This window comes from Epinephelus moara, chromosome 16 (assembly GCF_006386435.1).
Source record: "Epinephelus moara isolate mb chromosome 16, YSFRI_EMoa_1.0, whole genome shotgun sequence".
Classification (NCBI taxonomy): Eukaryota; Metazoa; Chordata; class Actinopteri; order Perciformes; family Serranidae; genus Epinephelus; species Epinephelus moara.
In genome coordinates this window covers 21,182,779-21,204,105 of record NC_065521.1, presented here as the reverse complement: position 1 = coordinate 21,204,105, position 21,327 = coordinate 21,182,779, and the positions used below count along the sequence as shown (strand labels likewise).

At 41.4% G+C, this 21,327-nt stretch overlaps 1 protein-coding gene across 2 annotated transcripts in view; it reads left to right on the top strand.

The window, feature by feature from the left end:
* Nucleotides 1-17,891, top strand: part of si:dkey-178k16.1 (band 4.1-like protein 1) — a 60,609-nt gene extending 42,718 nt beyond the window's left edge. The window contains exons 13-24 of one of the 2 annotated variants that reach the window (XM_050065619.1): nucleotides 1,691-1,729; nucleotides 4,209-4,238; nucleotides 6,072-6,227; nucleotides 6,538-7,632; nucleotides 10,427-10,477; nucleotides 10,609-11,010; nucleotides 11,945-12,166; nucleotides 12,987-13,046; nucleotides 13,279-13,368; nucleotides 13,537-13,617; nucleotides 14,861-14,977; nucleotides 15,092-17,891. In XM_050065619.1, the coding sequence (XP_049921576.1) occupies nucleotides 1,691-1,729; nucleotides 4,209-4,238; nucleotides 6,072-6,227; nucleotides 6,538-7,632; nucleotides 10,427-10,477; nucleotides 10,609-11,010; nucleotides 11,945-12,166; nucleotides 12,987-13,046; nucleotides 13,279-13,368; nucleotides 13,537-13,617; nucleotides 14,861-14,977; nucleotides 15,092-15,097 (2,349 nt within the window). In that variant the 3' untranslated portion in view covers nucleotides 15,098-17,891. The remainder of the gene's footprint in view (nucleotides 1-1,690; nucleotides 1,730-4,208; nucleotides 4,239-6,071; nucleotides 6,228-6,537; nucleotides 7,633-10,426; nucleotides 10,478-10,608; nucleotides 11,011-11,944; nucleotides 12,167-12,986; nucleotides 13,047-13,278; nucleotides 13,369-13,536; nucleotides 13,618-14,860; nucleotides 14,978-15,091) is intronic. The other variant, XM_050065620.1, reaches the window with a different exon arrangement.
* The last annotated feature ends 3,436 nt before the right edge of the window (nucleotides 17,892-21,327 follow it).

The following is a 21,327-nucleotide window of genomic DNA, read 5'->3' as shown; positions in this document are numbered from 1 at the left end:
CTGAAAATAAAATAAAAGAGGGAGACAGGTTTTTCCTATTTTATCTTATTTTGTTTTATTTCTCCCTCTCCCCTCGCTGGAAGCCTCGGACCTCCCGCCTCCCGCTCCCGTCTCAAACACGGAGGTCTCCCTCTCCGCTGAGCACCCACGGTGCACGCCCGGCCTGTTAAATAGCCTGTAACCACTGTGTGACACAAACTCAGTGCTTTGGTCATTAAATAATGTCGGGCTCGATTCGGGTTCGGACAGAAATATGCGGCCAGTGCCGCACTCTAACACACACACAAACACACGGAAAACCGGACATTATCATCAGTTTATAAAAAAACCCCGGACGCCCCGGACGGGACGTGAAAAGTGGACATGTCCGGGCAAAAGAGGACGTTTGGTCAGACTAATTAATAGCATTTTAACCTAAACAAGGAAAAGTGTAAAATTTCCAGAAAGGTTAAGTGTTGCTTTAAGTGTATGCTATATTTAGAATATTTTCTCTGCTTTACCTTGCCATCATACATCAATTTCTGATGGTAAACTGAAGCTGTTATATTGCTCTCTTAAAAGCCAGACTCCATTCAGAGACAGAGTAATTTTACCTCAATGACCACAGGAGCTGCTGGTCTACCATCGCCTCAATCAGTGACGTTGATTGTGTCATTGTGTAACTGTGGTGTTTTAAAGGGTTAGTTCGGATTCACCAAAGTACCACAATAACACAAAAAGACTAAGTCATCAAAGCAGCAGCAGACCAGAAGCTCCCGTGTTTAGTGAGCTAAAATTGCTGTTTTTGTCAATGGAGTCTGGTGACAGGGAACTGAAGCTGTGACTGGCTTCCCCATTGGAAAGGGCTGTCTGTGGCAAAGTAAAGTGGTAAAAATATTCTAAATATAGTGTACACTTAAACTGATATTGATGTTTTCTGGGCGATATTTTTTAGGTTTTCATGTTTTGTTCCTGCACCCGTTCACAGCAGTTGCTTAGCTTCCATGGCTATACTCCTGCCTGTTTCTTCAAACTGGGGGCGTGCCAACCACCATATACAGTAGATAATACACTGACTATGGATAAGTACCTCATACAATCTGACTTCAAAAGATTTAAACCATCCCTTTAATGTTTGGCTGCTAAAAGAGGCTAAATCTTAGTGTGAATGAATTAAATGCCGCCATTGAGAAGATGAGAGCTGTTATTTAGCCAGTCAATAAACAGTGTAAATGAAATGAAAGACACTCACCTGAGAAGTGAAATACTGCCTTTTCAAGTGTGAAAATTTTTCATAGTTTTGGGGCAAGTGCAGTGAAACATGCAAAAGCAGTTTGCTGGCTCATTTAAAAAAGACACGGCTTTGCCTCCAGTCTGTAAATCCCTCGTGAACTTCTGACTAACACTCATCATTCTTCTCTCTCTCATTCTTTTTCTTTTAAGACTGTAATCACCGTCCCTACTTTTTCTCTCCTTGGCCTAATTTCCCCTTTTTTCTGCTCCTCTGTAGACTTATAAGACTTCTCAGTATGAGTCCTTTCTCCTCACCATTTTTTCAATCCCCTCCCAAAGTCTAACTTGACCTCTTTGCTGCGGATAATATTTTTTTGAACCCAGCATCCTGCCTCTAACTGTTCTTGTTAACACACTCTGCTAACCTCTGCTCTCTTCTCTCTGACCTATCTGTCATCTACCTCGTCCTCTCCTGTAGGGTGAGGAGGAAGGCTCGCCTGTAGACTCAAAACCAGAGGTATTTTGGCCTTGGACCTTAGTGTCTTGTCTGTGTGGTTTTGGTTGTTGTAGGTCATGCACCTGTACTCTGTGTTTGTTAAACACGACCTATCCTTTTTTTGATTGTTTGTCTCTGAAGGGAATGTTATTTCTTTTCATGTCACGATTTCCAGGATTCCATTGAGTATAATCCATGGAAACTGCATGAATCGATCTTCAGATGAATAGACACTAAATGTTTAATATGGATTTATTCAGACTCTTTCATTCCTTTTTTTTTCTTGTCTGCCCACCGGAAATTCGTATAAGATTTCCTTTATGGGCATTTAGCCTAGCTCTAATCCAGAGTGACTTAAGCAGTGGAGAAAAGCTTCTTTATTTTCAATTGTCAACACATCTTTAACAGTGTCCCTGTGTGAAATTAGAGGGATTGATTGTTATTAGCAGGATAAACAGATGGCCCTTAAGCACTGCTGATGATTCAGTGAATCAGTGGTTCCCCAGTTGGCAAATCTCCTGGTACTCCAACTGAGATGCGTCAAAGTTTCATCTTTGTATTTAATTAATAATTAACATTGTTTTTATGCAAAGCCAGTGCTCTACACGTACACTCTTATTTATTGTTAAGATGCACACATTCATTTTATGTTTTATTTATATGGTAAAAGATTTCTAGTGTATCTAGTCTTATATTATCAGAGGTGTGGACTAAAGTGACATGACTTGAACTTGAGGCAGACGAGTCAGTCAACTTGATAAAATCAGAAAAGACTTGCAACTTGACTTGGACTTTAACATCTGTGACTTGTGACTTTACTTGGACTTGAGCCTGTTGACTTAAAAAATGCTTGATACCTTCCTCCAAACCCAAAGATTAAGAAGTACCGTATGTTCTTTAAAAAATGTGCAGTAAAACAGTTAATTTCCCATCATTCCCATAATCTACTAATGTCAATGCGATTCATTCCCAGCAAGTCGGCACATAATACCCCAGATCCACTTTTTTGGAATGAGTCCAAAATTATCCAAACAAATCGAAGGAGAGAACATGACGAACTAACGTTATGGTAACGCCAGCTGGAAAAAAATATACCAAAGATAATTTTGTTTGCGAAAAAAACGATGTGGTGGTCAACAGAGCATGAATTGCAGTTTGAAAAACATTGGGGTCAAAATTGTAGACAGAGATGCAACAACTTCCAACTTGGTTTGAGTTTTGAAGTTGCACAAAGAACAGTAAGTTGAGGCTAATATTAGCATACTGAGCTAATACTTAGCTAACAATACTCTTGTTAAAATAGCATTACATATGGTGAAAAGTGCATCATGACTTGTTTGGGACTTTCAAATCAACACTAAGGACTTGGGACTTGACTGCAAAGACTTGAGACTTAGGGCCTGTCCCAATACCCACACTTCCCGTAGAAATTCCCACTTGCACTTGGTTGTGCGCGTTCACGTTTAGGCTAGTGGTGTCCCAAAGGTTGTGCGCGTTCACGTTTAGGCTAGTGGTGTCCCAAAACAGAACTGAGGTAGTGGAAGTGGTTTTCAACACTTAAAACCCGCCCTAGATTCCAAGGGAGCCCTGACCCACACTTTCAACGAAGTGGAAGATGAAATTTCCCAGAACACCTTGTGAAGTCAGCAACTTCGGCAAGTTTTGGAAAACAATTTGTTACTGTACGATCAGAATGTAGGCTATACAAACAACAGCTGGTTGGACTAGCGTAAACTCATCAGCAACTCGGTTGAACACAGCGTCAAAATATTTAAACAAATCGACTTACCTGAACAGAATCGATCAGAACTAGAAGACGTGACGTATGCCTGCACGTTGGCCGCGCCGATTTGCATGAAGTGGTGTCTCATTTCTTAGGGAAAGATCTCTACCCTAATATTTCTCACCTCCCTCATCAAGGGTTATCTCACAAACGAGGGCACTCAATACCAAGTGGAAGATTTAAGGGGTAGAAATGGGATTGGGCCTTTCTTGCGACTTGCAACACAATGACTTGCTTCCACCTCTGCGTATTATTCCTGTGTAGGTATGTGAGGTAGTGTTATTAAGTGCTGCAGGAAATATTGGCATTGCATTAGTCACTTAACGGTCTGTTCATTTGTGGTTTGTAATTCCCTCTCACCAAATCTTTGGATGAAGAAGTATGGGAATAATCCCCCACTCCAAACCCTTGTACTCAGTCAATAGAAGACTGCATTAATTGTCAATTGGCTGACATTGAAATGGATTGTCCCTGTCTTCTTGGCAGAACATTAAATGGCTGAACAGTCTTAGTCAAAAGCCCCCCGATGGTGTCAACTGTTTGTCTGTCCGTCTGGCTGCCTGCCTTTTTGACTCACCTGCAGCACTTTACCTCTTTGTCTCTGCACGCATCTGTTCTCCAACCCACCTAACCCAAATCCTCAACCTCCTGCTTTGCTCAAAACCCTTCACTTCATCTCACTTGCCCCACCTCGGGCTCCCTCATCTGTTGGACAAGGATCTGGCCACCCCTCGGCCCAAACAGGAGGTACTGCTTGTCCTCTTTTTTTGGCATGTGCTGTGTTTGACCCTCACCAGGTGTGCTGTGTTTCTGTATCCATAACTGTGCCAGTCACTTACTCTAAGAACACAGCAAGCAGCAACAGCAATAGAGTTCATCTTGAAAACACTTAGTGCTAGGGATGGGACGATTTTACTGGAGATTGCGATAATAAACACATTAAGTTGATCGTGGTGAATTTCTATTATTGGGATAATTATAAATATTGTGTCCAGTAGCACCTAAAGAGACTGCTTGGCAAACAACAATAAGAAAGACTCTGCAAAAACAGGCTGCATACAATCCGACCTCAAATAACGCTAAAGATCTTGATTAGTTATTGACATATTTTATATCAAAAGATATGATGCTTTTTAAGATTTTTTTTCACTAAAATTATGATCACTAAAAAAATGTTTGTCCTATCCGTGGTGCAATAGAAATATTTGATTCTTAATAAAATGTAAGGGAAAACAATTCCCAACACATTCTCACTCCGACCTCGTCACATATTGACATGCTTGGTCATGGACTTTCAGCGTCCACATGCAATGTGCAAGGTACCCTGGGTGTGTTGGTGGTTGACGTTCTGGGAGACTGTGTCAAGTTCTGCCTGTTACATGCATTGTCTTCTTTAAAGATACACTTCCACTATCACAGGAAAATATAACGTTTACATACAGTCTCTTTCAAAATAAATGCACTATGTGGGTACAACACTGCAAATTGACCTTTTTTTTTCTTCAACAACAAACACACATGGTTGGGTTCTAGGCAACAAAAGCACGTGGTTAGGTTTAGAAAAAAACAAAAAGGGTTTGGCTTTAGAATCTTACGGGACACAAACACTGCTCTCTTGGGTGAAAGTTGGTGTTTGTTGAACCTGTCCACCAACCCTCCTGAACACCACATTCAGACTTTCGGCTTCTTAAGTTTCGTCCTTGTCCTGCCGCATTTCCCCCTGATGTCGCTGGGTGCTGTAAAAGTGTAACGGCAACCGGCCGCATATCATGCAAACATTAAAGGACGCCTTTCTTTGTTGGTTTCTAACGCCAAAAGTCACTGCCCAAGCGCCAGATTTCAATGACTTCATTCACTGCCATTTTAAGTTTTCAAACATATTTTGATGATTTTCAGGATAATATCATGAATCGCAAATATTTTGGCCAGTAAAATCATCCCATGCCTACTCAGCGCACATAGTCATTCAGTTTGTGTCACATTTCTGAAACTATTGCCAGTTAAAACTTTTGCTTAATTAATTCATTAATGTTTTAATATCTAGCCCTTGACCAGTACATAATACAAACCTCAAGTTTGGGGCTTTGTGCTCCATCTTCCAAAGATTGCCAGGTGTTCATTGACATGTAAAACAAAAACAAAAGTGCACCAACAGTCCAAAGTTCTTTTGGAAAATGTACGGTTTGAGTTTGTCCCTGTAATTGGGAGATGTTTAAACCTTTAACTGAAACTCTATTTGTGCTTCAAGGTAAAAGAAAACTGCTGATATGATCTGAGTGTATTATAGTGAGATCTATATCTGTTTCTGATCATTATCAAGACCTCTATTGTCCTCTATGTGGTGCAGCATTTCATTCATCCTGTAGCACAGTTACAAAACAGACACTCATGCACCACACCATCAGAGCAGAGTCAGAGTAAGAATGTAAAAATAACAAATCTTCAGAGTTATTTTCAACTTAATCCATATCTAGTTCAAAAGTAGAAATGACTATAACCAGATTCAGAGACTAGATTCAGATGTAGGATTTTAACTTATATCAATGTGTGTCCCTGATGTGCCCCTCATTATGTGAGCAGCAGTTCTTGGATAAGTCTGAAGATGTTCTGCAAAAGCACCAGGCCAGCATCAATGAGCTCAAGAGGGCTTTGAGGCAGCCCAACAGCAAGATGGCCCAGAGGGAGAAACGCCTGTCCTCGGCTACTCCTCCTGGAGGAACCCCCGAGCGGAAGCCAGTAAGAACGAGATCTTATTCCCAAGTTACAATATTCGCTGTTCTACAATTACTTTTTTACATATTAGGATTTTTGTTGGTCAGCCCTTTCCCATTCTATCTACACTTTCCATTCTCTGTCAAACTTATAATTTTATCGTGCCAAAACTCATAAAATGAGAAAGAAAATGCATCTAAGCTTGCACAGTCATAGGTCCCTCAGTTGATCACTAAATATTTACAGTAATTATGTGGGGTTACAATGATATCACAAGTGGAAGAGCGGTGTATCTAGCTAGGCTAATGCAACTGTCTACTCTATGTCAACATAGGCGACCGGTGGTGGCAAATTGATTGACAAGCAGGATGCTTATGAAGGAGATCTGGATACTTACTCTAAAGTGGAAAAGAGTAAGACCTCTTCTATGGGTAGAGACATGTTCTTTGTGACACCCTGGACTGAAGCAAAGATGAACAACTGTCAAACAGCCAGAGACTCTTTCATAACTAGACCTGGAAAGTCTCCAGACTTTACAGCAACAGGACTAACGGATATGAACCCTGCGGATGATATAGTAGCAACTAATGGGCATTACGATGCTGTATTAGCGAGGAACACCATTCAAGAAAATGGATATGGCTCTCCACATGACAAACAGGGGAGTGCAATGATCACCAGAGATATAAGGCATAGTCAATATGAGCACAACATTCATCGAGAGAGACCAAACAACTTCGATGCTCCGGTGGCTGTGGATTCTCTCCCAAAAGGCAATGGAGGCAGAATTGAGATTGATGCGAGGCATTGTGAGACAATAAAAGACTCGAGCCCCAAGGGAGCACAAGATTGCAGCAAAACAGGGAACTCGCACTCAGAAGTCACCAAAATAGTTCCTCTCAAGCCACAGAGATCAAAGAAGTCTTTGAACAAGGAGAACACAGGTGTTGTAAACCCTCAAACTCAGAGTTGGTCTGACAGAGGCGTCTTTGGTGCGATGGGGGATGTACAGGTGACAAAATCAAAAGACGGATCCTGTGAGATGGGAAGGAGAGTGGATGATAATGTACTGCAGTCTGCCACAGATGTTGCCAAGGAAAACACAGGGGCTACCAAGTACCACAGCGAGGCTGCAATGTCATATCAGCAGCAAGCTCTACTACATCAACACGTTAAGAATGAGCTGTTTGGACATCAGGAGCTCAGAGACTGCAGAGGTACAACAGCAGGACGAGGAGGACTTGAAGACCATTTTCAGAACAACTCAGAGTTTAAAGAGAGTCTCCTCCCTAGCAGCAAATTTCCAACAGCTCCCCCGCGGACCCTCCCTCTGAAAACGCAGTGGACGCGAGACAGACAGAGCAACATGGACAGCAGCCACATCCACCACAGGACGCCCTGCCAAGAAACAGCCAAGAGGAAGCAAGCGGTAAAACCCATCTGCCCCCTAACCTCTTTCTCAATCATCGGAAAGTAGAGCATTGCATGAGCTTCAGGCGATGTCGTGCGAATCTTGTTTTTACCATCTAAAAACAAACAATCACACATACTTCAGAACTCATGTGGCTGTGTATGAGAAAGCAAAAGTTCACGTCCCTTGGCATCGCATCATTGACCGACTCAGTTCACGTCCATGGCCCAGAGGGCTTTTTTTGCTTTCCCTTGTTCCCCTTCGCAAAGCTTGACATCTGCTTGGCCATTTCAGAACGCTGCGGGCCTTTAAGCAAAGTTCCCTATGCTTAAGCTTCAGGCGTCCCTTTTTTATCCCACCTTAACTTGTCACGTTCTCACCTGGTCTCTCCTTCCAACATCCTCACAGAATAAAGGTGGCTGCTGTTGCAAGGAGCACTAGACCTTTCCACCATTTTTCTTTGAAAACCTCCTTTTCACATAATTTAAATCCTTTTATGTAAATGGCTGAGAAGGGCATTTTTAACCAAATGTTCTGCCTTGGCATCTCTGTGGCTACAGCAGAAAATGAAAAAGGCGATTAGATGTAATCACAGGCTGCAGAGCTGCCAAACCTCTTCAGGGCTTAGGCATTCATATGCTGCATTTACGAATATGAATACCTCTTTCCTGAAAGGGATTTTGAAAAATCTAACCTTTCAGTGCATGGCATTACCATTGCACTTGCAGTCATTTCTGATGATGTCAAACTATAAAATATACCCTATGTGCATGCTTCTGACAGTAGCCGTAAGCTTTACAGTTTTAGGGAGTTCTTATATGTGTGTTTATGGTGTGAATTTAACATAAGCCCTGAAGTTGGAGGATGGCTTAAAAGTGCTGTTTGTAATTCTGGGGAAAAATAGTTGCTCGTTCAGTCTCATTCCCAGGTCGTCACTTGCCATGATTTTGTGTGTTGATAAGTGGACCTATCTTTCCCCAGAATTAAATGCAGCACCTTTAAATGTCCAGTGTGTAGCATTTAGGAGGATATTGGCAGAAATTGCCGTCTATATCGATAGGGAGCGGGTCCTCGTTGAGGAGATTACCATGTTGCACCACCATGCTACCCAGAAAGACAAACCAAATACTGGCATAGGGCCATTTGCGTTTTTGTATCTGCCACCATAGTTGCAGCCCCTCTCATGAGATCATTGGAAAAATACTGATTCTTTAAATGTTAAACTGCTTTGTTCAATGTTTTTACCGGTTTAAAGGAGAAGTCCGGTATTTTGCACTTTGAGCCCCATTTCTGGGTTGTTTATGATGAAATAGAGTGGTTAAGACCAAAATCAAAGCCATGAAACTCACTATTGGTTTTCTATAGGAAGCCTCATTGTCCGTTGGTAGTTATCCGCCACCGGAAATGGAAAGGGGGTTGTTTACGACAAGGTTGTAGTCATTGTAGTCTTTTAACTCAGCAAAAGTGCTGTCTGTGCTCCTGGAGGAAGAACGAGAACAAACGAAAAGGTTTTGTAATAAGTTTAAACAACTGCACAATGGATTACTCGCTTGTAAATAACCTTCGCAGCACAATGCCTTTGAACACAACGCCAACCTTCTTCTTCTTTTCTGTGTCCCATTACATTGCAATGGTTTCCTGCTGGTTGGCGACACCCACATAAAGGAGCATTATTGCCATCAAGTGGGCTGGAGTGTATAACGCTTCAGGGTCAAACGAACGATCAAGCGGAAGTTCACACACGGGTGTGAGGCAGCTGAAAAAACAGTTCCACAATTGAGATGGATAGCGAAAACACGGATGGAAACCACAATTTGCCACGATTTTTATGTCAGAACATCAACGAACACCACTGACCACTCGGTGAGTTTCATGGCTTTGAAAACGAACGTTTAGGGTGGTTTTAGGACAGGTTCACACATGGCCATAGGCAGCAGTGTTAAGCCAGGCAGGGGAAAGCCAAATTCTCCCAAAACGAGCAATCGTCACTATTTTGGTCTTAGCCACTCTATTTCATCATAAACAACCCAGAAATGGGGCTCAAAGTGCAAAATACCTGACTTCTCCTTTAAATCAGGGGGTCTGTTTGTTTTGGAAAGAAGGAGACCTCTGTGGATAATTCAGCTCCTGATAAAAACCTCCTCAATACCTATATCTAAAGTTATCAGAGAAAAAGGGTAAGCACTAATTAGCAGTTGTTGGGCTAGCAGCACATCTCCAACATGATGAACAGCATCAGAGAAACAATGATTTGTAACGTTAAACTGCTTCAATCAGTGTTTTAACTGGTTTTAATCACCCAGTCCGTTTGTTTTGGAATCTGTGGATTATTCGGCTCCTGGTGAAGACCTCCTGAACAATGAACACTGGAGGAATTCTAACCAGGAGAAGTTTCAGCTGGTTGCAATCCTCACTGCAAGAATACGCTAAATCTGCCTAAACCTTACACACTGGAACTTAAAAGTGTTTACATTGTATAAATAATAATGTAGAGAAATCCACCCAGTTCAAAAACAATTAGCAATTCACATTTAGAGAAACAGTGTTCTCACAGCTTTTAAAGCTGTGAGAACACTGTTTCTCTTAATGTGACACATTGTGTTTCTATCAGCCGTGAGTGGCGCTGAAAATAGAACATGTTAATGCAGTGACAAAGACAAGCTTGTGACTCTCTTCTGATATAATTACACACAGGTTATACTGTGGCATAGTTTGGTATCATGGTTTGTGGTTATTGTTTCTATGACTTTTTTTTTTTTTTGACACATTTTAGTATTTTAATGTTTGCTTCCTGTTTGTTTTTCCTCCACAGGAAACACCTCCCACACCTGCTATTCACGAGGAACCTTTCAACGAAGCTTCAGTGAGTCGTCTCTTAGCTCCACCAGTCTCCTGGTTGTAGAGGAACGCAAAAATGCAGTTGTTATTTTATTGATAATATAAGTGAATTTATTTGTACTTTATAAATCTGATGTTCTGTCCTCTTCTATGCAGAGGGAACCGTGGGAAAGGCGTCTGGGCTCCGTCTCCGAGGATGACCAGGACCACGAGATCCTGTACCTGAAGGAGACCCACCTGGGCATTGAGCGCAAATGTTCCAGCATCACGGTCAGCTCCACATCCAGCTTGGAGGCCGAAGTAGATTTCACCGTCCTCACAGACCTGCAAACGGGAATGGAGGAGTTCTCCAGGGGCATGACAGAGCTGGGGGAGAGGGATCTGTCACCTGATGTGGGTCTGTGCTTTGGCATGGACTTGCTCCAGCAGCAGGGCCCCCCTGAACCGCCTCCTCCATTAGTGTCTGCTCCTCTGTCCAGAGGAGTTAGCAGCAGCCCTCCGGTAAAGCATATCCAGGCCGAAGAAGTCCGACCAGAGGTCAAACGGCCCGATGTGCAGGTAGACTTTTTTATATATATAAGTGTCTTTGTAGTTCCTCCTTGTTTGGTTTGATGTGTTCAGGCAGGTAAGAAGAACTGGGCTATTTTTAGGCACCTAAAAATATGTGTCCTCTTTCAATCAAACTGCAGTGTGGGTGAGCGTGGCCATGAAATTCTTATCCTCCTCTTAGTGCCACCCAAGTTTCCAACAAAGTGTGATGACAAGCCACCAAAGCGAGCTGTTGATGGGTTCAAGCAAGTTTTGTTTACAATCCTGTGCAGGAGTCAGTCAGTGTGAATGTGAATGAAACATACCAAAATAGAACAATGACAACATTTCCACTGTGGTTCAAATGACAAAAACCAAAAACAAAAAAAAAACCAACAAATCTTGGTGTGATCACACCCCGAAGTGTTTGTCACACATCTCAATGAGCTTTTCTGTGTCTGGTGTTAGCTTAGGTTTTTGATTTGAATTTGTCAGAAAGCTGCACAATATAAAAGTCTACGCTGTAAAATGTACTTTGAATATATATTGGTGGTTCTGATATGCTGAAAGCAAGTTTGGAGCGGACAAAGGACACAGTAAGTGGCTGTAATAATATGTGGTTCGAATTGAATGCTCTTCATCAAGCAGCACTGAAGTGTAGTGAAGAAAGACCCTTCATCTTTTCTCCTCCCTCTTTCTCTTTCTTTTTTAAATCTCAGTACTGACAAAATATCTCCCTAAAGCACTGAGCTCAAAACACATGGTCCATCCACGTATTACATTGCAGTCCCTTGTTTGTCTTTTGCTTTGTGCTCTTTTGGCTTCAGATAAATGTCTTCATTTTTGCAGTTAAATCTGGGCCATTTTGAAGCCTTGATTTACCACTATAATTTAAATAAAAGGGAACAGACCTTCAAGCTCATCTGTCATATGTTTAAAACTCATTTTTTCTCCCTGACTTAAGCCTGTAGTACCCAAAAAACCAAAGAGGTCAGTGCCAGTGTCGTCGTCTGTGGACAGAGAACAGTCGCACAGAGAAGCCGGTCGTGTCTCTGCCATCACACCGCTGAGCAGGGAGGCCAGTGATGTCATGCCCACACCGACAGTGAGGAAGACGGACGTCAGGACGGAGACTCAGCCCAACGGGTCAGAGGTCACCACGACCATTGTGGAGTTCACAGATCAGGTTGGTTTTATATTTTAGTGAGAAATATTGTAGATAAGAATATTTAAAGGTCCAGTGTCTAGGATTTAGAGGGATACATTGACAGCAATGGAGTATAACATAGTAAGTATGTTTTCTTTGGTTTATAATCACCTGTTTTTGTTTCCTTAGAATGAGCCGTTTATATCTAAGTAGGGATCCCGTCCTCGTCCATGGAAGCCGCCATGATTCTACGGTAGCCCAGATTGGACAAACCAAACACTGCCATTCGCATTTTCGCACAAGTCACTGTAGTTAACAGCCCCTCCACAATGAGCAGCATCGGAAAAACACAATTTTCTTTTATGTGAAATTGCTTTTAGCAGTGTTTTTATGGGTTAAATCATTGGGTCTGTTTGTTTTGGGTAAAAAAAAGACCCCTGCAGATAATTTGACTCTAGGTAAAAACCTCCCTGGAGCCTAAGTTATCAGAGAAAAAAAAGAGGCAAGCATACATTAGCAAGTGCTGGGCTAGTGGCCTTGTACCGACAAGTGGAACAGTGAGGAGAAACACTGATTTGTAACGTGAAACTGCTTTATTTAGTGTCTTTACCGGTTTAAATCACCTAGTCTGTTTATAGAGGAGGAGACTTCTATGGATAATTTGGCTCTTGGTAAAAACCTCCTGAACAATAAACACTGAAGGAATTCTAACCACAAGAAGTTTCAGCTGGTTGCAATCTGTAATCCTCACCACTAGATGGCGCTAACCTTCCCCTCAGTCTTACATACTGGACCTTTAATGCAGCTAGAACTAAAGTATTCCTGCCTGCAAGTTACACAATGAATTTGTCTGTTTCAGGATCATGGTCTAACTGGCCTGAGTGAAGTCTCTTACTCTACGAGGCAGAGCGTATCCCCTGTGAGTACAAACAGAGTGACCTCTTCAATTTCAACTTGACCCGCAACAGACGCCTGCCTGCTCTCTCGGGTTTAAACCTACTTACTGTACAAAGACCACAGACATGAATTTATGAATGTGTGTCTGGATGTCCTGGAATATCAAAACATAATGATTTATAATCTGTAATGATTTGTGCATATTGTATGTTCACACTATTTGCCTAATGCTGCCAGCTGTTCGGCTTTCTCAGGTGCATATGAGCAGTCTTGGCAGAGAGGCGTCAGGGTCGCCCATCCTCGTCACTGAAAATGTTACCTCGGCAACCACTCAAGTCACCAAGGTAGAGAAGCTTAAGTGGAACTTAGAAAGCGCACAGTTTACTGTATAATTATGATAAAAATGGGTTTTGCAACTTGAAGAGGTGCGGCTCATCTCTTCTGTCTGAATACAGTTAAATATGGGCTCTACTTGTGAAGGCTGTTAAAAGAAAAGCCATTGTGTATTGCAGACGGTGAAAGGAGGATATTCAGAAACCAGGATCGAGAAGAGGATTATAATCACAGGAGACGATGATGTAGACCAGGAACAGGTGAGCTGAAATGAACTGTGGATTAAACCTTCAACTCAAAGGAACAATGTGCATAATAATGATAATACTACATTTATTTATATAGCACTTTTTAAACCAGATGTTACAAAGTTCTTCACAAGACCATAAAAGTAGATTTTAAAAAAAAACAATAAACTAACTATTAAGGCAAAATATCACAGAAAAGGGATGGATCTTTGTAGGTACATTTCTAATTGTCTGTTTTGATTGTTTATTATTTTGGTAATGGGACTATTTATAACCTGCATTTTATTTAAACACTTAATATACATAATATACATAACTGTGCTAAAAAGTCATTGATTATACCTTGGATTCTTGCATACAGTATAACTTGCATGTATTTTTTGCAAACATTAGTCTTCCTCAGATCAATATTACGCTTCTTGACACTGAACAAATACATTAAGGAATAAAAAAAATTATACAAAGATTAAAAAAAACAATAGTTTGTTGCAATTATTATTTTAATGAAATTAATAAAAAAAGTCAGAAAATAGTAAAAAAAAAAAAAAAAAAAAGAAAAGAAATACCCATCGCAAGTTCCCAGAAGCCAAGATAAAATCTTGGATGCCTTGTTTGTCAATCTGGTAAACCCAGATATTGGTATTACAATAATGTATGAGGGAGAGCGGGTCGTCCACCAATCGGAAGATCAAGGGTTCGATCCCGGCTCCTCAAGTCCGCGTGTCCAAGTATCCTTGGACAAGATACTGAACCCCAAATTGCTCCTGATGGCTGTTCCATTGGAGCGTGAGTAGCAGGTGGCACCTGGTATGGTAGCCTTGGCCACCAGTGTGTCAATGTGTGTGTGTGTGTGTGTGTGTGTGTGAATGGGTGACTGTGACTCAGTAGTGTAAAAGCACTTTGAGTGGTCAAGAAGACTAGAAAGGTGCTATGCAAGTGCAAAACAATATTTGGCATTTTATTTGAAAAAATATTTTGAATTTATTTGAATAATTACTATAAACAAAATAACTGCAAATTATGTTTCTGTCCAGCGACTAATAAATAAATGGACTAATAATTTCAGCTCTATTTCTAAGCATTAAAAAAAGTCTCAAATTGTCCTTTCTAGTGCAGAAAAAATCTCTTTCATGAACTAACATTATATTAAATTTCAATTCAATTCAAAACAGTCTTCAGCCATAAAACACAGAACTCAACAAAAATCCTGACAAAAGTGAAACATTTCTTCCTGTGATTCACTCTTTCCTCACAGGCTCTGGCTATTGCAATACAGGAAGCCAAGCAGCAGCATCCAGACATGCAGGTGACCAAGGCGATTGTTGTCAGGGAAACAGAATCGTCCACTGAGGATCGACACGGCGCATCAGAGGTACGGGTGCCATCTTGACTCCAACAGATAATATCTGGCCAGGATTTAGCCTCACCACCCTCCTGTGAGATTTAGGGATTTAAGGTCGACTTCCTCTTCTTTCTCTACCTGCAGTCCTGATTTCCTGAGATGAGAGCGCCCCCCTTTGGACCAGAAGTGTCAGTGCCCGACCTGAAATTGCCACCCACCATCCCTACTGAAAGACTACTGCCAGTGGCGCTCAATTGGAGCCTCTTGTACACACATACACACACACACAGCTGAAACAAGACTCCTTTGAAACCCTTGTGTTTTGTTTTAATTCAAACATTTTACTATTGGAATCATTCAAGCTCAGCAGAGTGATTTGGTGGTCATGCTGAAAACACTCGTGGTCCTTGATTGGCCGACAATATGCCACCAGAATTCCAACCATCTGGAACAACTAAAGAGGTCCCATCCGACTAAATTCCCTGCAAACCTGTCAGGGCCTCTTTGTTCAACCCACTTGCTCCAGTATTCCTCAGAGGGAATCTGTGCACTCATTCAGACTGTGGAATACTCCAAAGCTCGTACCATGCTGGTACTCATCCCACGCATTAATTGGAAAACAGACAAAAAAAGGTTGTGCACCTGAGAGTGTCATTTACATGTCTTTGCTGCTGTATTGAATAACAAGAAATTATCAGATCCCCGCTCTGTGTGCTGAAAAAAAAATACAGAAAATAAACCCCACTGTGTGTGCTTACACTTAATCCATCACATGTAGCTCCAGTAAAGTTAGAGCATCCTGTGAAGCGGAGTTAAATGAGAACAGAGCGATTCCTACTTTTAGTTTCCCCCCTCTAATGAACAAATGAGCTTCGTCCCGCCCCCTTCACACTGACTGATGACGATGCACTGAGCAGAACGGATCATGTAGAGCCAACAAGGTCGCCTGGTGGTGTTTATCCAAGTGTTTGTCATGAGGACCAAAGTCAGAGCTAGTCTGATCGCTATACTTCCCTCTTATCTGTCTCACCTTAAAGGTTTTACTTCTGTAAAATGTAGTTGACCATGATGTGCGAGCATCATGACGGACTTTGATTGGACTTTTAGAGAATTCCTGCGTATGTGTCTGGACGTTAAGAGCTGTTAATTCACACAGTGTACCCGTTGTATTTATTCAAAATGGTGGCGATGTAGTTTCTGAGCATGCTGATGTTCCAGAATGAGCCCACTATCTCTCCTTTCACAGCCTTTAGATATGCTTTCAGTATATAATAACACTTTGGCCATTGTGTAGTCGGTACATAGAGTAGACTCACACCCTTGTTCAAGTCACAGAACGGGCTGCTGCATCGGTAAAACTAGTATTTGAGATAATGTTTGCATGAGAATTTCTTGCATTATTGGACTGTAATTGAGTAATATGGATATTCACTCATAGGAAGGATGAAACGTGATGATCAACATATAATGGCAGAATCATCCGTAATCTGAAGTCGAATCTGAGCTCTGACAAGTAAAAAAGAAAATAAGATTCCTGGCAGGAGATAAGCACACAATACATTTAGTTTAGTTATGCCCAGGTTTAGGTGACAGCACAGTGGCTACAGATTCTTCCTTCAGTTACAACCCTTTAAAAGTTTCATCTCAATCCAGCCACTGCTGCTGTTATATAACGTTATTTTACATTATTAGCTTTTAATTTCCCCGTAAAGCAACATGAAGTCGGCCTGTCATGCCTACATTCAGTTGTGGTGACTGAAATTTATTCACCGCTATAACACACCTTCCTCATCCTTCAATATACCCTGCAGTAACGGTTATTATGCATCACAGCCCTTCCGATACTCTTTCAAGCAAAGTACAGTGTTATAAATAAAATATACAGTAGGAGCAGAAGCTTTGAACTTTTAGTTTTGTGTCATTTGGTACATGAATGTTAGCGGGATGCCATGTAGTGTGCCAATTAAGGTAGCAGTCAAATTGTACAAACTCTGATTTTATATGAAACTATTTGTATGAACAAGCTACTTTTAATTACAGAGGTGCCAGAAAGTCAAAACGCATAAACTTGACACGGCGAGGTTTCCCTTTAATTGCGGTGTCTTTAACATCACCTGGAAATTTCTGTCTCCTTGCAAATGTCATATTTTATATACAAATCAATGCACTCAAATTCATTCAACTGAGATTGATGACGTTAAAACTGTCATGTCAGGTTTATGAGAGTATTACTGAAGTACGGCTTTGGCTTTCAGACACTAAACTTTACTGTTCACGTGTAGTGTAATTCCTGTTGTTTCATATTTTGGTTCAGAATCCTTTAAAGTGATGGTTAATCATGGATGTGGGTGTCAAACTGGAAGGTGGAAAAAAAAAAAATGCAGCCATGCATACCTTGTACTGTATATTCGGTGCCGTTTGGTGGATTGTGAAGACGTAAAGTAGTTAATGGCCATGGGCTTGATGTACACTAGGGGGCACCAGTTACCAAAAAAGAAGAGCGCTTTGCAACAACATCGAGCACACCCAGCTGAAATCCTCCTCACATTCTTCACTACGGGGCGAAATTATCCAAATCATCCTTGGATCAACCTGTGAGGTCAAACTTACCTTCCTCTGTCCAGAAAAGGCCCGCCCCTGGATGTCTGTCAAATAATAACCAGACTGTGATTAATCAGAGACATTTGGCTGTGGCTGAGACACCTGGTGCCGAAGTCTGATTGGACGACCTCCAGCTGACCCTTAAACCTAGCCCTCTCCTCTCTGTACAGAGCCCTCCTCCTCATCCTCCCTCTCAGCAGCTTCATCTCCTCTGCTCTGCTGCTCTCCATTGCTTGGTGCCGTGTCTTTGCTGTACAGTGTACTTGCATTCCTTCGAAATGAATAAAGAACAGAGAAAAAGAGAACAAGATGAGAAGGGAATCCCTTTGTTTGATCTCTGGCACATATCTGTGTTTGTCTTATTATTACGGCTGCTCTGTATTTGTCCTCCAGGTCCAATAGTGAAGTGCAGCCACTGTATTTTTCAATCATGAAAAAATAATGTCGTATAAAATAAGGTTTTTAGTTCCTCAGATTTTTATAGTTCTTTTTTTTTGTACCAAGTACATCTGGTTGTCAGGGTTTGTCAAGGTAAAGGAATATATTAATACACTCGAAGGAGCTGTATTCAAAATTAGAGTCTGAGCCAGCACGCAGCCAGCAGTGCAAGGGCAACAGTGCTGACAGACCTTATGGTGTTAACGTAGGAGGGGGCTAGAGGGTGGGTGTGGTACGACATTATCAGCAGTAACCACTGTATTAGCACAGAGCAGGATGACGGTAATGAGCTAGCCAGTAGGATACACCAGGCCCCCAGAAACGCAGCTCAGTCTTCCTTTCATTTCTTAACCAGAGGCCACTCCCGGTATTGCAGCAATAAAAAAACAACCAAAAAAAAAAAAAACAACCCCGCGGCCCAAAAACNGCAAATGTCATATTTTATATACAAATCAATGCACTCAAATTCATTCAACTGAGATTGATGACGTTAAAACTGTCATGTCAGGTTTATGAGAGTATTACTGAAGTACGGCTTTGGCTTTCAGACACTAAACTTTACTGTTCACGTGTAGTGTAATTCCTGTTGTTTCATATTTTGGTTCAGAATCCTTTAAAGTGATGGTTAATCATGGATGTGGGTGTCAAACTGGAAGGTGGAAAAAAAAAAAATGCAGCCATGCATACCTTGTACTGTATATTCGGTGCCGTTTGGTGGATTGTGAAGACGTAAAGTAGTTAATGGCCATGGGCTTGATGTACACTAGGGGGCACCAGTTACCAAAAAAGAAGAGAGCTTTGCAACAACATCGAGCACACCCAGCTGAAATCCTCCTCACATTCTTCACTACGGGGCGAAATTATCCAAATCATCCTTGGATCAACCTGTGAGGTCAAACTTACCTTCCTCTGTCCAGAAAAGGCCCGCCCCTGGATGTCTGTCAAATAATAACCAGACTGTGATTAATCAGAGACATTTGGCTGTGGCTGAGACACCTGGTGCCGAAGTCTGATTGGACGACCTCCAGCTGACCCTTAAACCTAGCCCTCTCCTCTCTGTACAGAGCCCTCCTCCTCATCCTCCCTCTCAGCAGCTTCATCTCCTCTGCTCTGCTGCTCTCCATTGCTTGGTGCCGTGTCTTTGCTGTACAGTGTACTTGCATTCCTTCGAAATGAATAAAGAACAGAGAAAAAGAGAACAAGATGAGAAGGGAATCCCTTTGTTTGATCTCTGGCACATATCTGTGTTTGTCTTATTATTACGGCTGCTCTGTATTTGTCCTCCAGGTCCAATAGTGAAGTGCAGCCACTGTATTTTTCAATCATGAAAAAATAATGTCGTATAAAATAAGGTTTTTAGTTCCTCAGATTTTTATAGTTCTTTTTTTTTGTACCAAGTACATCTGGTTGTCAGGGTTTGTCAAGGTAAAGGAATATATTAATACACTCGAAGGAGCTGTATTCAAAATTAGAGTCTGAGCCAGCACGCAGCCAGCAGTGCAAGGGCAACAGTGCTGACAGACCTTATGGTGTTAACGTAGGAGGGGGCTAGAGGGTGGGTGTGGTACGACATTATCAGCAGTAACCACTGTATTAGCACAGAGCAGGATGACGGTAATGAGCTAGCCAGTAGGATACACCAGGCCCCCAGAAACGCAGCTCAGTCTTCCTTTCATTTTTTAACCAGAGGCCACTCCCGGTATTGCAGCAATAAAAAAACAACCAAAAAAAAAAAAACAACCCCGCGGCCCAAAAACACTTTCCCCTTTTATAAAAGTCTCTAAAATTCTTGAGAGGCCATCTCGATCTGCAAACAAGGTCAATTATGACTCTTTCTGCTATGCATTTTTTTTTTTATCAATGGGGGTTTCACGTTTATAAAACTTTCCTCGAACTGAGAAAACAATTTAAAAACCAGTGATGTCATCGCAATGTAAAGTCTATGGCTGTGTGCGAAAACAGTCATTCACCACTCCCTACTCACTGTTTAGCGAGTTCTATGTAGACGACATTGTAGTGAGCTCATTTGCAGTATGAAAAAACACTTCACTTCGGACACTACTCGAGTCATTTTCTCTGCATCATTAATTACATTATTGCCAAACAAATAAAACGTCCCAAAATGTTGGCTGGTAAACTATCCATAACAAGTACCGACATGCATATTTGTGATAAATAAATGATATTATGCGGAGGTATTTCCCCTAAAATTAATAAATAACATTACGAATTACTGTGTGGCCGTTTGTGTTGTGTTGCTCACATTAAACATATTATTAACGTTATACTGACAGTCGGACAAGAGGAGAGAGAGTGGCGCGATTGTGACCTGTCGTACTAATGTAAATTAACGTTTAGCATTTGATATTTTGAAATTTGTTTTACTGGTTAGTCATGTAATAACTTGTGAATTTAATGTGTAACATTGTGCATTAAACCATTACGGAACTAACCATGGGTAGTAGCAACCCAGCATGCTAACATTAGCTAGCTTTAGCCTTCTTCTGTACAGTGATGTTAGCTATAGAGAAATCTTAATTGCTAATTTATTTTTCTCTGGGGACTGACAAATACATATTAAATTGACAATTTATTATGTAGCTAGGAGACTGGTCGAATAAACTTCCACATATCATAATAAGTTAAACAGGTTGCATTGGAGTAACTTTCTCTCCTGTCGTCTGTCTTTGTGTCTGGTCCCAACCAGTCTGTCTGTTCCTTCAGCGCAATGCATGATGGGATATAGTGCTTGGTTATTGACCATCGGTTGTACACTGTTTCTTACAATGCATTGTGGGAAACTTTAAGACCACTATATAGGGTATAATACCTCTGACTATACAAACTCACTATATAGTGGACTATACAGTGAGTAGTGAGTGATTTTGGACACAGCCTATATGTATAGCAGGTACTTATGGGCAGGGCCAGCAAGACAAACACTACTGTGCATAATCAGTGGGCCACATACTGCAGAAGCAAACCCAGATGCTCAGAACTTTTTTTGGCATATGTGCCAGGTGTGTAGCTCCACTGGACTGAAAGGACACCATCTTGGGGTCTGCTATCTAGTTATTATTATACAGTCAGGTCCATAAATATTTGGACAATGATACAGTTGTGGTCATTTTGGCTCTGTACACCACCACAATGGGTTTTAAATGAAACAATGAATACCTGCTTAAAGTGCAGACTCTCAGCTTTCATTTAAGGCTTTTTTCAAAAATGTAGTATGAACCGTGTAGGAATGTCAACCATTTCTTCACACAGTCCCCCAACTTTAAGGGCTCATAAGTATTTGGACAAACTAACATAATCATCAATTAAACAGTCAGTTTTAA